Consider the following 17914-nt stretch of genomic DNA (forward strand, 5'->3'; position numbering starts at 1 on the left):
GGGGTGGTTTGATTTTCTTGTGGCCACTTCTGATCATGCCAATAATGTCACCGTGAATTTGGGGAGATGTCCCATATTATGCAGAGCAGCTTCTCTCATTAACATCTCAGAGGGAGGAAGAGAAAATGACGGAATTTATTTCCAGTGTGTGACCTTGTTCTGTCTCAGAATTACTTTTAGTTAAAGATTTAGGATTGAGCCACCACCAAAGTCGGTCTGCTGTCTAGCTGGCAATGGACTGCACGCTGAGGTGTCAGTGTGTGGGCATCACCACCCGGCAACTGACTGACTTGAAGTTTGCCATGAGTTTGGAGGAGAAAGGTATGGAAAGGCAAATCTTTTCAGAGCAAGAAATGCTCCTGATGGTAGGATCTTGAAATCGATCTTTGATTTTGTTCAGGACCTGCAAGATTAAAACGGCTGTCTATTCTTTTTTAATTAAAAACTTTTTACTGAGATATAATTCACATACCCCAAAATTTTACCCTTCGAAAAAGTGCAATTCAGCAGTTTCCGGTAGACTCATAGAGTTGTACAACCACGGCCATCATCCAATTCCAGAACATTTGCATCATCTTATGAAGAAACCCCGTACCCATTAACAGTCAGTTCCCATTTCCCCCATTTCTCCAGCCCCAGGCAACCATTCATCTGCTTTCTGTCTCTGAATTTGTTTATTGACATTTCATATACACGACATTAGGTAATATGTGGTATTTTGTGCCTGGCTTCTTTCATTTAGCATCATGTATGACCCATTCTTTGTACATTTTGGTAAGGATGTATGACCCATACTTTAGTACATTTCACGGATGGAGAAAAAGGGGTAAGCCAACTTTGGAGTTTCTGGCTCATGACCAGACGTCACGAGAGTTTGCCTGGCCTGCTCTGCGCTGGTTGCAGCACTTTGCTTGTTCTTCATGCTGTTCTTAGCTTCTTCCCTTATCCTTAGTCAGAAAATATCTGATATCAAAGAATGGACTTCCCTGCGCGTTCATCTTCTCATGGGAGTCTTCCTTGGAAGACTGAGTTCCCACTCCTGCCACTTCTTAGCGCTTCCAACTTCAGGAAACACTCAGTTAAGACTATCCTTCTCATTCTCTGTCCCTTGGCCTTATCATAACTTTCCTGCATTGTGTTTAGGGCCCTGCTTTCAGCTAGCCATTCGCTTGAGAGTCAATCTGACAAACGAATCCATGCTCGGGGATTAATGATGATTTTAGCTTGATGGATTTTTCCAACACAGGTTCTCGTGTTGGGAACTCTTGGAAAGCCAATGTCTCAACTCAGAGGAATGCATTTCTTAGGGTGGCAATTTGGGCCCCTTGGAAGGTCAGCAAAGATGTTTTGGGTGTGAGGTAAATGGAGCTTTTGGGTGACAATGCTAATACAAGAGAGTAAACTGGAAAGCTAACCACCTATTTCATCTATATGTAGTCTGTTTCTCTGTTTGGAACTCCAGTGTTGCTGACGAGAGGAAGGCTCTTGGTCATTTTTCAGATATTTTCAGAGCCCTTAAAGTCTGTGTTCCATTTGTTCCTTCAGCAGAGCTCTGTACAACTTCTACTGTCCCTCATCATGCTAACTGCCCCTAAATGGGTGATATTCCAGTTCTACCCAATCTCCAGGCAAAGACAGGAGTTGGGTCTAAAGAACAATGTAGGAAATATTAACCAGTCACTGTGAAAGAAACAGTAAAATCTCAAGAGAAAATTTTCATGTCACATTGACATTTGTCAAGTCCAAATTACTCAAGGCACCAAGAAGCATTTGGTAGGCTCTTTTCTTTTCTTCCTTTTTTTCCTTTTTAAGGGAAGGACAAAACAAATATCTGGAAAATCACGGCATCTTGAACAATAACAGCATGAGGTTTTTACAAAGAATAAATCATTTCCAGTTATGCTTAATAGATTTGTGAAATTAGAAGATGAGATGGGAGCAAGAGGATACTCATATTTAAATTCTTACAAAGCACTTCATATGGTGTCTCCTGTTTTTGTTTATATAATTACCCATGTGAGTTTTAGAAAACTGAAAAATGACTCTGAGGTCACAATCAAAGGAAGATGAAACAGTCATAATTGATGAGAAACAGTTGATGGACTTGGGGATGCTGAGAATGAAGAAGAGAAAGTTCAGGTACGTATCTTAACACTTGTGAAAGCTTCTCAGGTAAATGAGGGAAGTGGCTTCTGTGCTTTAGATGTAAACATTTGCCACTACTGAGTGGATGTTTCATGAAGGCAGATTTTTGCTCAGTATAAGGAAGAATTTTCAACAGAGCATTCCAAAGATGCAGTGGGTTGTTGGGTGAGATAAGTAAGTTTTCTGTTATTGAGAGGGATAAACAAAGTAAAGATGATCAACCGTCAGGGATGCAGTGCACACTACATTTTACCAGACACCTCTATGGACTCTTCTATCACTAAGCTCATAAATCTGTGATATCACTTTTTAGTTACTGAAATATGTGTGTGTGTATGTGTGTTTAAAATTTTAACATGAGAAGCAAAGCACTAGGGATATCTAAACCTAAGCTATCTCATAAATCTATCTTAAAAAAAAACAAAACTTCACAGAACGTATTTTTGAGACTCCCTCAGGTTTAATTGCATGATCTTATAAGCTTCCCTTCTTTGTTATTGTATCTTAATTTCCCACTGGAAGGAAGCACTAAGATGTATATGTACAGATGAAATCTGCAGTAAACAGGCAAAGGGATACTACATGCTTAAATAACAAGAAATAATCTTGTTGATCTTGACATGTTGCTAATAATAATGACATAACTGACTTTTTTGTACCCTCCCCATTCAGCCAATGGGCGATCAGCTAGAGGAAATAGATGATCATCCACCAATGAAAATGAAATCACTTTTGAGGTCAGATGAAAGAAACTCAATTGGGGACAGTTTGGATCAGTGGAGCTGAGAGGAAAAATCCATAGTCTGCCAGTCTTTGAAATGTCAAGGGGCATTTAGAATTGTTCAATGTGGCCCAAAATGGAACAAGAAGATGAAAGAGAAGGAAATATAGAAGGGCACCCAGTAGGGGCAAGCTTTATGTCCTCTCAAGATGTCATCAAACACTGGGCGGATAACTACACATTTGTGGATCTTAAAACAGGTTAAACTGTATAAGACATGTAAGAGGATGAGCATTCTCTTACATGCTCAAATACTAAATTGACAATTTTATAGATACAAAAGTAGAAAACAGAGTAGTTAAATTATATAATGAATAACCTGACAGAGAGTGAAGATCTAGAATGTTCTCTATTTTTTTTCGGTAACAACTTATTGACAATATTGCTCTTCCACTCAGTTTTAAATGCAACCAATTAACATAGTGACTATATATAGTCTGTGTTTCCAAGGAAACAGATGACTCAACCAAATAAAATGACTAATATGCGCTGGAGGGGGGGAGCGATTAAATTAACTGATTTTAACATCAACCAAAAATTGGTACAAAATGAACTCTCTCTATATATAAAGTAGAATTCAACAAACATTATGGTTATTAAGCTAGCAAAACCACCTTGTGTCAACTTATTTCTCCCAAGAAAGTTTAAACTTGGAAAAGTTATAAAGCAAATATTTAAATTCACCAATCATATGTGAAAGATGCAAAGTGTACAGAATAGACTACTGGTCAGGATACTCTTTTTTTAAGTGACTCTAATAAGGACTATACTGGTTTCCGATTAAACATGACAGATAATGTTTGCTGTCATAGACTGGGTTGATGGTTTTGACTATCATCAAATAGGGAGTTACCTGTTAATTACATCTAAATGATCATATCTATATATTTATATTCCATCAGGTTATTTCTCTGATGGCCATTCACAAGAGTGTTGGGAGTAGAGAAGGAAGAATAATTTTTTCTCCTTGAAAGAAATGCAGGGAATCTTAACCATGAGTCTATGAAAGGGCTTCATCCACAGGGATAAGTTGCTAGGGTGGGAGGTGGGAGGTGGAGATATGGGGAGAGAATGAAAATATGTAATGGCTGAGTTTTGTGTGAATGTGTTTATTTATGGGGGAGAAGGCCCATAACATTCAATAGATTCTCAAAAAGGTCTGAGAACTTAAAGAAAAATGTTAGGAAGAACTGCTGTATAGGATGTCAGCTCAGAAGAGCCAGCTAGGCAGACTCACGCTAAGTGAAAGCCTGGGTGTGTGAGCTCATGGTGTGTGCTCGCCTGTGCCTTTGAAGAGCTGTGGCAGTGAGAGAAAATGGTGTGTCTGAGCCACCAGGGAAGTCAAGAAGGAATAGGGACTGAAAACTACTTCACTCTGTCCAAAACTAAATTTTCCTTATACTGAGAAAATCACTTTGCAATCAGGGTCCAAGTTATTCTATTTTATTCTTCAAATGACTTTGTGTTAAAGGAAGGTCATAAGGTACTTTGGACTAAAATGCAAATTTGTGAACTGTTAAGGACCCTTGACCAAGAGAGAATCTTCTCAATGAATGACAATTGCTCCACCTTAGGTAAATTTGCATTTAAATGACAAGGGAAAGGAGTCTATTTAGCTGGGTTTTCTTTATAGTAATAGTTTTGGTTTTTATAGATAATCCTATGGTTTTTTCCCTCTGAGAAGGCAGCTATTAATATATAGGAGCTAGTTACATAGGTTTTATAGGGTTGGCTATATGGGGTCAGCCAGACAAGGTCTGTATGCAAGGGCCAATATCTGCATGCCTGGAAACATTCAGATGGTGAATGAATTGTTCAGTGCTCCACCTATGTTTGGCATCATGTAGAGAGAGCATCCCTAGGATTTTGAAGACAATGTAGAATGTTGTATAAAACATTTCCAAATCCAGGCTACAACCATCATGGCCTTCTTCATTGATCTTCCAGTAAGTAGGTGCCCAAAGGGATACACTGCTTGTAATGACAAATCCCGGTGAGGTATGACATCCCAAGGTACATGAACATTTGATTAGGGCAGGGTGCTATGAATTAGTACCTCTTTAGACTCTGTAGATGTGCTTTATCTTTATAAAATCTTAATTTTACAGTCTATTTTTTTATCAGTCAAGGGATTTAACAGCTTTTTTCTCTATGACAGCGTTTGCAATTATAATTAAGAAACGTATTAAAACTGGAGTGAATTAATGTGAAAAATGGACGGGGGTTTGGGACTAGAAGAGTTCTCTAAGTAGGTATGAAAGACTCAGTCTGAGAAAAGGGAGGTAGATTCCAAAGGAAAGCACGAGAATTTGAAAACTTTTGAGGAATGTCCTTATGTATTCAGATTTCCACGTTTATGTGATCATAAGTGTTAAACGAAAATGACCCAAGACTTTTCATGTGATTTGACTGGTCCTGACTGTGTTCCGTGCATACACGCTGCTCTATCACTGTCTCTATTCTCCCAGTCACTGTTCTTGGTCACTACTTTTCAGGTCACTGAGGTGATGCCCAAGGCAAGAACTGTTTTATGGAAGAGTTTATAGGGTGGCATCAAAGTTTTCTGGAACATAGGGAAATTTTCAGCCTCATGTCCTAAAGGCATGTGTCAGGGATAAAACTGTCACAACCAATTAGGAGAAGGCTCTATTAGTTTATCCAGGGGTAGGGAAACAGATCTGTTTCTCCCTCTTGGGATGGGAGAGGATGTCTTCCTTTTCTAGGACTCCAGGGGATATATATTTGTGCCTTATATCCTTAGAAACCTGAATATGCATTGGAAGGACTGATGCTAAAGCTGATGTTCCAATACTTTGGCCACCTGATGTGAAGAGCTGACTCATTTGAAAAGACCTTGATGCTGGGAAAGACTGAAGGCAGGAGGAGAAGGGGAAGACAGAGGATGAGATGGTTAGATGGCATCACTGACTCAGTGGACATGAGTTAAGCAAACTCTGGGAGATGGTGAAAATCGTGCCATGGAAAGCTTGCCATGCTGCAGTCTATGGGGTCGCAAAGAGTCAGACACAACTGAGCAACTGAACAACAACAATAATTCTTAGAAAGGGAGAAATAAAGATGATTAAGTCGAGGTCTCTTTAGTTGTTATTTCTGTGTAACTCCAAAATACGAATGACAGTGCCAAAAGGTATGAATTCCTTTCAAATGGTGTCAAAATACTTCATCCTCTCAAGAAAATTCCTAAAACAGAATGAGAAAGTCTAAAGATGGATGCTTTAATCATTTTTTCCAACGGATCAGAGCTTTTAAGGATGAAAAAACTAATCCTTCTTCAACTGTCGTGTAAACACAGGCAGCCATTTTCCCTTTGATGAAAGGACCACTTCAAAAGACTGGACCTGGAGAACTTAGAAAATGTACTTTTTGGCTCTGACAACACCTCTACCCGCTAGAATCAATACTATGTATTTTTGATCAGTCTTTGTAATGGGCAGAACAGGGGTTGAGTGACTTACCTGAGCAAGTGACAGAATGGAGCTCCACATCAGTGTCAGGAATGCACTCAGGGAAGGCCACACATACAGGCATGTCAACACTTCCCGGTTCTTCAAAGCAGTGCTCAAAGGTTTCTTCAAGTGGGAGTAGGCATGGTGACCTATGTCTTTGGCCCTATCCCTGCTTCTTAGCTCGGTACTACAATATGGCAACTGCATTTTCTGTTCCTTCGTGCAATGCCTTGTCTGTTCCTGTTATCTCATTCTTGCTTTCACCTTATCCACTAAGCAAACACAGAGATTAGAAGAGACTTACCTTAATTCCAAAATACTAACGGAGTTTCCCGAGGGAAATATTCGCCTTACAAAATTGAAGTCACCAACATACACACTACCATCAGGGCCAGAAGCTAAGGCAACGGGAGCGAAGAGTTTGTTGTTGTGGGCGGGGCCATTGCAGTTGGTGCAGGCTACGCTCCTTTGGTGTCCATTACCCATTATGGTTGCTATGACTGGAGGCTGCTGGGAAATGAACATATTTTCTCCATTCCCTTTATGTATGATTCCTAGATCCAAGGGGGAAAAAAAGAGTTAAAAAATAACCACACCATATTCTCAGCAACATTTTAAATTCTCTCTCATTGTTCAAAGCAGGAAGGAGCTTTGGCTTGCTATAAAAGAACCTGAGAGTGAAGCACATCACCCCAGCTTTTGTTTAACTGCACAGCTACAACAAATGGCAGCATAACACTTTGCCTCAGTTCGTCCATCTATGAAATGGGGTAATATACCCAGTCCCTTTAATGTTGATTCTAAATGCCTCAATAAAGTGTTTAATGACTAACTTTTAATGATTTCCTGTTCACTTTGGGCTCTGTGAATCATCTGTGGCTGGTTTTTCATCTCTGACTGACTTTCTTCTGATGCCTGGTGCACATCTGTCTGACTTCAAATCACCTGCTCTATACAACTATGAAAAGGGAGGCTCAGTCAATTTTAATATTAACCTAGCAAAACACAATCAGAAAGGTAATCTACTTTGGTAAAAATAAATCATACTACTAGAATGCACTTCAAAGATAAGAGAAAAGCACTTGAATGTTCCACTCTTTTGGACCATATCTCACTATCATCAGTGCAGGAAATAAAAGATACCGACTTACGAAAATGCTGGAAACTACTCTGCAGTCATTTTCTCTGGGAAATCTCATCCATTCTCATAACTTAACTCCCATAGCTCTACGTTGAAACTTTTCTCCTGTCCAGAGTTTTCACCTGACATGCAATTTCCTACTACATCTCTTTACTTGGATGTCCCACTGGTACCCCAAACTCAACAAGTTTAAGACTAAACTCAGTAGGCACAACACTCTCTGACATAAATCACAGCAAGATCCTCTATGACCCACCTCCTGGAGTAATGGAAATGAAAGCAAAAATAAACAAATGGGACCTAATTAAACTTAAAAACTCTTGCAAAATGAAGGAAACTATAAGCAAGGTGAAAAGACAGCCTTCAGAATGGGAGAAAATAATAGTAAAGGAAGCAACTGACAAATAATTGATTTCAAAAATATACAAGCAGCTCCTGCAGCTCAATACCAGAAAAATAAACGACCCAATCAAAAAATGGACCAAAGAACTAAATAGACATTTCTCCAAAGACAAACAGATGGCTAACAAACACATGAAAAAATGCTCAACATCACTCATTATCAGAGAAATGCAAATCAAGACCCCAATGAGGTACCATCTCACGCCAGTCAGAATGGCTGCTATCAAAAAGTCTACAAGCAATAAATGCTGGAGAGGGTGTGGAGAAAGGGGAACCCTCTTGCACTGTTGGTGGGAATGCAAACTAGTACAGCCACTATGGAGAACAGTGTGGAGATTCCTTAAAAACTGGAAATAGAAATGCCATACGACCCAGCAATCCCACTGCTGGGCATACACACCGAGGAAACCAGAATTGAAAGAGACACGTATACCCCAATGTTCATTGCAGCACTGTTTACAATAGCCAGGACATGGAAGCAACCTAGATGTCCATCAGCAGATGAATGGATAAGAAAGCTGTGGTACATATACACAATGGAATACTACTCAGCTATTAAGAAGAACACATTTGAATCAGTTCTAATGAGGTGGATGAAACTGGAGCCTATTATACCGAATGAAGTAAGTCAGAAGGAATAACAGCAATACAGTATATTAATGCATATATGCGGAATTTAGAAAGATGGCAATGATGACCCTATATGCAAGATAACAAAAGAGACACAGATATAAAGAACAGATGTTTGGACTCTGTGGGAGAAGGCAAGGATGGGGTGATTTGAGAGAATAGCATTGAAACATGTATATTACCATATGTGAAATAGATGACCAGTCCAAGTTCAATGCATGAAACAGCCAGTGCACTGGGACAACCCAGAGGGATGGGATGGGGAGGGGGGTGGGAGGGGGGTTTGGGATGGGGGACACATGTATACCTGTGGCTGATTCATGTCAATGTATTGGCAAAAAACCACCACAATATTGTAAAGTAATTAGCCTCCAATTAAATAAATTAATTTAAAAAAAAAGAAGAGAAAGAAAAAAAGACTGAACTTATTATTTTTCTGTACTGCTCCACCGCCCCCCCCCAAACCATGCTCTTTCTCCTATGTTCTCTGCTGATCTTCTGAGTGGTATCACCAGGCATGTATTTACTCAAGTTGGGAATGTGGGCACCGCTGTGGCTCTTCTTTTCCTCATTCTTTAGCCATAATTAATTACTAAACCCCCACCATCTCTTCAAATATATTAAACCAGTTCCCTGGTCTCTGTTCTTACTGCTGCTGCTTTAGTTCAGTTTTTCTTAACTTCTTAGTTTCTTGGTTTCTGTGTATACCCATCTCCAAACTATTGTCCATATTTCTGCCATAAAGGTTATTTCATGTTGATATATGGCAAAAACCAACACAATATTGTAAAGCAATTATCCTCCAATTAAAAATAAATAAAGATTATTTCAATATGTGGAGTAAAACCTTTCAGTAGTTCCATATGCTCTATGGCACCAGGGGCCGGTTTCATGGAAGACAATTTTTGCATGGATGGGGGCGAGAATGGGGGGTGGTTTCAGGATGATTCAAGTGCATTACATTTACTGAGTTTGTTGAGCAGGAGGCGGAGCGCAGACGTAATGTGAGAGATGGGGGGCTTCACTCCCTACAGGAGAAGCTTTATTCGCTTGCCTGTTGCTCACCTCCTGCCGTGTGGTTCAGTTCCTAATAGTCCACACACCGTACTGATCTGTGGCCCAGGGCTTGCGGACCCCTGCTTTATGGGATAAGGGGCTCATTTCTTATGATTAAGCCATACCTGATTTGTATGGCTTATTTTTATGATTAAGTCCTTCATGATTTGGCTCTTGTCTCCTTCTTTAGTCTCCCCTCTCATTACCCTCTCATTTTTATCCCGAGTTTCAGCTACAGCAAACTATGTACAAGTATTTTCACATGCTTCTGTTCTTCTCTGCTTTTGTGTTTTGCTGGTCCCTCCATCCTGAATGCCCTCCTCATTTTGTTTGCTTGGGAAACTCTAATCTATCCTCCAAAGCTCAGCCCAGTTCCCCTTGGATGCTCTGTCCAGGCAGAATTTATTATTCCCTCCTCTGTGAGTGTGCACAGTTTCTTTCCCATAGCTCTACTATGACACTTGCCACATGTAAGATACAGTTTTCATGACTTCTCTATCTTCCCCATCACAACATGAACTCCTTCCTCTGTCTTACTCTTTTCTGCATTTCAGTGCCAATCCCTGTGGCCAAGTCATTAGAAGTGCTCAGTAAATGTTGGAAACAGGCTTTGAGTCTCTCGTAGTTTCCTTGTCCAAATCCCAATGATTTTGAGAACCTGCTGAGCCTGGGCAGAAAACCCAAGGAACAAGTACTGCTGTGCTAAACAGCTCAAGTCTGCCCAGAATGAGCCAGGGCAGGTAAAAAAAAAAAATCCATGTGGTGAGAAGACATGCCAGTGTGTCAGGCTGTAGCAGCTGACAGCAAATGAATGAATGCAGCTATCCTGTCCAGTCTAATTTTTTCTCCTATGACTCCTGCTATCTATCTCCTTGGACTGCCTGTTATTCTCCCTAAACATTTCCTGAAATGTCTCCCTTGGTTTTCTTCCAACTTTTGGTCCGACAGTTCTACAATAGAAACCATTGATCACTCTGAAATAGGAATGTCACTGGCAAAAATTAAGAGGGTAAAACATGCACAAAGCCATGGCACCAAATATGAACCTGGAAACAGAAATGCCATACTTATATAGGCTTTGGATTTCAAATCTCAAGTAATTTGACTTTCTCTCCCAAGGTGATTTCTGGCTATTTTTTTTTCCCAACATATCTGCAGGAGCAGCTATGAGCTTATGCCCCAAACAAATCGCTCTTTTATTGCAGAACCATGAGATAGATATCTTGAGGCTCACTACTTTCTTATTTATTTTATTAATAACTTTATTAGGCAGTGAAGAAATTTCTCAAGATTTAGAATAGTTAATTAAGTTAGATTAATAGGATAGAATTTCATTTCCCCCAAAACACTTAATTGCAGTGTGATCAATATCACAATTTAAATGAATTGGGAGAAAGTGAATGAGAACTGGCATGATAGTTGTACAACATCATTGAAAAGAAATCTCCTGATGGTCGCTCACTGAATATCCTACCAATGAGACTATGATATGTTCTTCAATAAATGAGGAAACCAACTGTTTAGCATGTCAGTATTCCAGCAATGCACTACAGGGTGTATCATTCAAAAATATTTCCAATTATTGGCTTGGAAATACCAGATTTGCTATTAACATCTATTTTCACAGATAGATATCCATTTTTTTATATCAATATAATGATATAGTTAACAATTACCTTCAAAATGACATGTTATTACCAGGCTCCTGGCAATTTAAAAACTGAAGATGGCTATTCTAAACCATTCTTCTAAGCCTGCAATTCTAAAACTCCTCTTTTCTATTAGAAAGCCCAGTACTCCATCAAAGAAGAAGAATGATTAAAGGAAATAAAACATAAGGCAATGTACTTTCTGATTACATCTCAACAATTGATGTCTTGCTTTCATGCAAGGTACTAAAGTGCCCGTGTACTGAAATTACCATTCCTGTTTAAAGCTGAAGCAATCAAAACAAAAATGGGCAAACCCCTTTTGTATTGCCCTGGAAAAATAGATCATTTTGAAGGGTGTTTTTGTTGTTTCAAGAATCTGTTTAACCTTCCATTACATAGAACCGGGGCATACCATCTAGCAACAATGATTTAACACCAATTCTTCTGCAAAAGGTTGCTTTGAAAATATTTTGTTTATGTTCCTGGAAATCTTGATCAATTACTGCTGCCTCCTTTCCAGTTTATTCTGCCACACATGCTCATTTTGAAAACAGAATCAAATGATCCAGAGACTACACACATTATTTATAGAAGGCCAACTTCCTGCTAAGGATTGGGTGTCTTGTTTACAGTTAACAAAGAAACCCCACTGGCTGGGGGCCTGTGGCATATTTTCTCCCTCAAGTTTTCCTTTTCTCTGCCAAAAAGTCAAGTCTGTTGTATAATAATTTAAGCATACTTCTAAACACACGACTCATATCCTCCTGTTACCTTGCTCAGAACTTCTTTTGAAGCTTATAAATAAGTTTGAAATAAAATTCCCCTTGGAAGCCAGCGGGTGGTGCTTTATACTGATTTCAAAGAAGAAACCATTTTTCAGGCTTATGAACAACAAGGGACACAATAAATATTTCTCTTAGGACTTGATTGAGAGGATATAAACACAAACTGGGAGACATGCCAATGTGATCAATGGAAATTTACTTTCCCTCCCAGTAAAACCATTTGCCAAAAAACTACTGGCTTATCTTGGAGGTTAAGTTAAAGGAAATTCTTGATCTATTTCAGACAGATGACTACACCCAATTACCCAATTAGAACCCTGGATAGTTTTTTTCTAATAATTTTAAATACTCAACTGGCATCATTTTAAAGAACTGATTTATCTTTCAGGAAATAAATATGTACTCTCTGCAATCACTAATAAGATGTATTTTGAAGGAATAATATTGAAAAACACAAGTTCCCAGTTGGTTTCCTTTGTTAATCTCAGTGAAAATAAGAACCATTTTGATATATCAGACATAATATTTGGAAACAATGCTCCACAACCAATGGCTAATTGTCAGGTAAATACAATTGCTGTAACTGAAATGACAAATGGTCTGAAAACGCTGCCTGCTAGAAACTACCCGCTGCATAATGATTTTGGAGGCAAAGAAAAACTGCAGAATTGAATGGCAGCAGACATCCAATTTAATTACAGGTGTCTTTTTAACCAGTGAGAAGAAATTGGGGGAAGATAGATTCTTGTTTCTAATCTGCTATCTGTCTCAGATCAAAAAAGCAGGGTGCCTAAAGAGTTAGGCTCTGGCCTTAATCAGTCAGAAAAGACTGCCTGACCTGCCCGGGGAGAGTGCGTTGCTTTCTAATTGGTCCTCTCAAAGCTGCTCCTTCACACTCATCATTCCTGCTTCTAAAACTGCCTTTGTGGGTAGGATTTAGACTCCAAAAATGTCCCAAGAGAGGTGCTGGTATCCAAGGGCAGGCTGAAAGGCAGTGGCAGTGCTGGCTTCAGCCCTGTTTCCTGGCAGGCATGACCTGTCCTATGTGTGTGTAGGCACACCGTATTGTGTGCCTACAAATGAGCTGATAAAGATAATATCAACTCACCCTTTTCAGCACCAGGGACTGGTTTCATGGAGGACAATTTTTCCAGGGACTGGGGGGAGAGGGGGAATGGTTTCAGGATGATTCAAGCGCATTATATTTATTGTGCAACTTTATTTCTATTATTATGACATCAGCTCCACCTCAGATTATCAGGCATTAGATCCTGGAGGTTGGGGAGCCCTGGATAAAATGAACAAATCTTCCTTTAAATAAGTCTGTCTTAAGTAAGGTTTCTTTCTCAGGATAAAATTCTCAGAAACAGACAAAGTAGATTTAGTGGGGCTGGGATGAGTACCAGGGATCTTTTGGAGTGATAAAAATATTCTAAAACTCTGTGGTGGTGACAGTTGCAGAACTCCACACTTTACTAAAAATTATTGAAGTGTACACTTAAAATGGGTGGATTTTATGGTGTATAAATTATACTTCAATAAAGCTGTGAAAGATTCTCAGAAGTAACTTGATACCTATTACCTTAAACAGGAATTACTGGTGGATTAGAGGTGGAAAGAACACATTTGTGGAAATCAGGGGTCCCCCAAAGCCAACTTTCTGAATGGCTTCCATCTGTTCTGAATTTTTCAGCCTCCAATGGTAAGAGAATATAGGACTGGGAGCACACAGCTGGGGACTGGCTCGATTGAGGTCATTCCCACTTTGTGTTTAATGTCAATGACAGGCATTTGAAAGAGACAATCCATACCAGCCAATAAAAGTGAGTGGAAAAGAAACGGCTGCTTAAAATGTCAAACTCTTTCAAACCAAAACAAAAAACCTAATAATTTAATAACTGGCATCTGCCCTTTTATTTTTATACTTTTGAAACTGTGATTCTCCTTTTGACAACAGAAAAAGGGTTGACATTTTATATCTGTGCCTGAATCTTTGCTCTTAAACAAACAAACAGTTGGAAGGGGAATTCACAGTCTTCCTTGAAAGAGGGGAAGGACATGTAATGGGAGGCATATGGCAGTGGATTCCTTCACCTTCCAGGGTCCTCCACTGGAACTCTGGTAAGTGGTCTCAGGCTATGGTTGAAGCAAACCTGGTTAGCTTAGGTGATCAAAAGTTCCCAGCCTGTGGGGCTCGTCGGCTTGGCTGATTCAACTACAGTGCACATGAATAAGACCAGAGGTGTGGTTATAAAATGGATCTCTTCGCCTTAGTCAGTTCATGGCCTTACAAGAGAACCCTGCCTTAGCCAGCTGTTTCCCAAAGGTCAGATGGATACAAGGATGGAAGGGTATAGTTGTCTCAGTACGTTCGCGTCTCCAACAAAACAACATCCTACTAAAGGCTGCTCAGAATCTGCCTCTTTAGATGAAAAGGAAGATGATTTCATAATGAAAACTTACCAGCAGATGTTCAAATGATGCTGGGTGGAAACACCAATGATAGGTTTCCCAGCAAAAGGAGGTGAAGGGACTTGGATGAAGCCTTTATAACCAGGGGAGCAAAATCAGTTTGTCTGAGAGAAGCATGGGCTAAGGGCCACCTGTGGTCTCTTCTGATTTAACATCGAAATTACAAACGAGGTGACAGTGACAGCAGGAAATGTGGTCCAAAGAAGGCAAAGACTGACGATGAGCATGTACGGATTTTCACTGCTTGACCTGGTTTTCCTAAGTCCAGGACTCAGGAGGCTTAAAACTAAGTGAAGTCCAGAGCTGTACTCTTTCCCCAGATTCTTTCTCTTCTTCCCTGTGTTCCTCCTGCCTCTTTCACCACTATCCATTGCTATCCCTTTACTCTATACCTTGCTTCTTACTGCATATACTGACATTTATATGGATTAAAAAAAAAAAACTGGTGTAGAGAGAGTACATGGCTCTGGCCACTTACTGTGAGCCCTGGGGGAAAGTCATGTGACTCAGCCTTGGATTCCTGACCTTCTAAATGAGGATAAGGCCACACTGCAGGGTTGTTGTGTTTAAAATGGGACAGAGTTCACTAAAGCCTGTTGAAAACTGTATGACACATATGATTCATTAATTCTAAGAGACTTCCCATTTTAACATCTCTGGAGTAAGCATGTATCTTGCAAACAATGTGTGTCATTGTTTAACTGGCAGTATTTTCCATAAAATAATGGTATACTTATAATCGTGGGCTTTCCTTGTAGCTCAGTCAGTAAAGAGTCTGTCTGCAATGCAGGAGACCCGGGTTCAATCCCTGGGTGGGGAAGATGCCCTGGAGAAGGAAATGGCAACCCACTCCAGTATTCTTGCCTGGAGAATCCCACGGATAGAGGAGCCTGGCGGGCTACAGTCTATGGGGTTGTAAGAGTCAGACATGACTGAGCGACTAAGCACACACATACTTAAAATCGATGTCTTAGATCACACGAAATATGGCAATTATTAGTCCAGTTGTTAAAAGTTGGCTACAAGGTTGGATAAACTGGTTAATCATTTAGGCCAGAGCAGTAACGATAGATGATTCTGAAAACCCAGTTTCATTTAACTTTGTGAAGAGGTCTCACTTGACTAGCACTAATCTGAAATCAGATGATTGCATTTGAAAAGAAATATAATGTGGTCATCTCTAGGTGGTGAAGTTATAAATAATTTTTTCCTTGTACTTTTCCAAATTTTCTGCAGTAAATATTACATATACATATGTATATAGCATTAGGAAAACAATATTAATGAATATTGTAAAATGTGCTTACCACTTTGAGGATTCAAAATATGATGCTTATTCAGTGACCAGCCGCCTAGGTTAGAAGCATCCATCTCGAAACCTTGTAAGATAACTGTTCTTTTCTCCCAGAGAATAAAGTCTGGGCACATTTCATATTCATATCCCACAGACACTGCAAACAAAGAGTTAATAATGCTTTAGAATGTTTAAAAAGACTTGCTTCTTTTTTGGCACTAAGTTGATAATTCTCTGGATACCACATTTGCTATTGAATTCTGAGGTGGGTTGAAATTTGACCACTAATAAAAGAAAATGGCCAGCTATTCCAGTATTCTTGCCTGGGGAAATCGCATGGACAGAGGAGCCTGGTGGGCTACAGTCCATGGGGTCACAAAGAGCCAAACACACACCACTTAGTAACTAAGCAAGAACAACTACCTTTTACCTTTTGGAAGCCCTGGGCATCCAAAAATGACCAATCAGTGCATATTGGATACATACATGAATGAGTGACTCACTGAGGCTGTCATTAGGTATGTTTTGGGCTTTTGGGTAAAAGGCTGTGTCGTAAAACTGAAGAAATAAGCCCTCTGGAGTCTTAAGCTGTGGTGATACCATTTCTTTCTTTACCTTTGTAGGAGAAGTGCAGGGAAAGTTTTTTCTGATCCCTCTGGAGTATAAAATACACTTAGGAAGTGGGCATTGGAGTATTGGGTCACTTATACAACACCTCACTACACATGAGACTAATAAAAATCAATTCGCCCATTTATATTTTCTTCCATGCTAACTGGCCTTTAGTTTGCTGAGAAGTCTGAGTTTGCTTAGAGTGTTATAAGCCATTCGAGTGTAAATTCCACTTTGTGCATGTTAGATTTTGGTTTCTAACCAATGGGACATCACCCAACATTTGGCTTCAACCCTTCTGAAACACAGATATTGTACATTAAGCTGGGAACCCCAGTATGCGGCTAAAATGCGAAGTGCAGAATGGCCCAGCGTGGGTGTCTTTGCTCTCCTGAAACATGCGGAACTCGAGTAGACCAAGACCCAAGCATCTTCTTAGTTGGCAAGCCTGCTTACCTGTTGGAACCCCAGAGTTCTGATTCTTGAGTTCAAAATGCTTTGTGTCCTCATAATGTTCTAAGCCTGAGACTATCAGCTCATTACAGTGCATACTTCGAAGCTCCTTCCCCTCTTTCTGGCAGCTTAAAATATCCCTAGCTGGTTGTCTGCCATTGCTTTTGAGTACCTGACTCTACCTGACTCTTCAGACGCCTCTGGAGAACACATTTATTCTTTGGTCGTCTGGCTATGAAAACTGGTAATTAAAATATGTACTAAAACAATGCCAGCACAATAGGTTCTAGGTGGAAAAATTCAAGCAGACAAGTTTTAGATTTTGACATTAGGTGAAAAGAGGTAATTTTAGTCCAACTGATATACGTGTGCATGTGTGTGTGTGCACAAGGGCTTCCTAGGTGGCTCAGTGGTAAAGAATCTGCCTGACAATGCAGGAGACAATATATGGGACAGGAAGATCTCCTGAAGAAGGAAATGGCAATCCACTCCAGTATTCTTGCCTGGAAAATCCCATGGACAGAGGAGTTGGTGGTCACAAAATAGTTGGATCTGACTGAGCAACAGCAGGCAAGCATGTGTGTGTGCAAGCACAAACATAGATAAGCCAACTCCTTATGATTGTGAATACACACTCGCTAACTTTGGGGGTCATGTGTGGCCATTGTAAACCACAGACTGACTTCTCTTTGGTCTCTGCTCCATCGAAGCTTTAACAGGGATCAGGACCATCTTCATGGCTGTGTGACCTGTGCAGTCACACAGGGGCGTCTGCTTAGAAGGGCCCCACCCTTGGCTTAATGCTCTGCTATCACTGTCTTGAAATCCTTAATCTATTTTAAACAAAGGGCTGGGTATTTTTCTTTAACACTGGGCCCTGCAAATTATGTAGCTAGTCCTGATGGGGATGCCTTTCTACCCTGCCCTCAGCTGGTGAGGATTCTTGGAATGCAAACTCATTTCAGTATTAGCCCTAACCAAGCTCTATTAGCGAGGGAGATCAATGGGGAGCAGGAAAGACTAA

General features: G+C 40.0%; 1 protein-coding gene across 1 annotated transcript in view; it reads right to left on the bottom strand.

The window, feature by feature from the left end:
- The window catches only part of TENM1 (teneurin transmembrane protein 1), an 899404-nt gene that overhangs the window by 109475 nt on the left and 772015 nt on the right, over positions 1-17914 (bottom strand). The window contains exons 22-23 of the mRNA XM_070290794.1: positions 15839-15982; positions 6698-6947 (exon numbers count right to left, since the gene is read on the bottom strand). Of these exons, the coding sequence (XP_070146895.1) occupies positions 6698-6947; positions 15839-15982 (394 nt within the window). The remainder of the gene's footprint in view (positions 1-6697; positions 6948-15838; positions 15983-17914) is intronic.

Source organism: Ovis canadensis, chromosome X (assembly GCF_042477335.2).
Source record: "Ovis canadensis isolate MfBH-ARS-UI-01 breed Bighorn chromosome X, ARS-UI_OviCan_v2, whole genome shotgun sequence".
Lineage (NCBI taxonomy): Eukaryota > Metazoa > Chordata > Mammalia > Artiodactyla > Bovidae > Ovis > Ovis canadensis.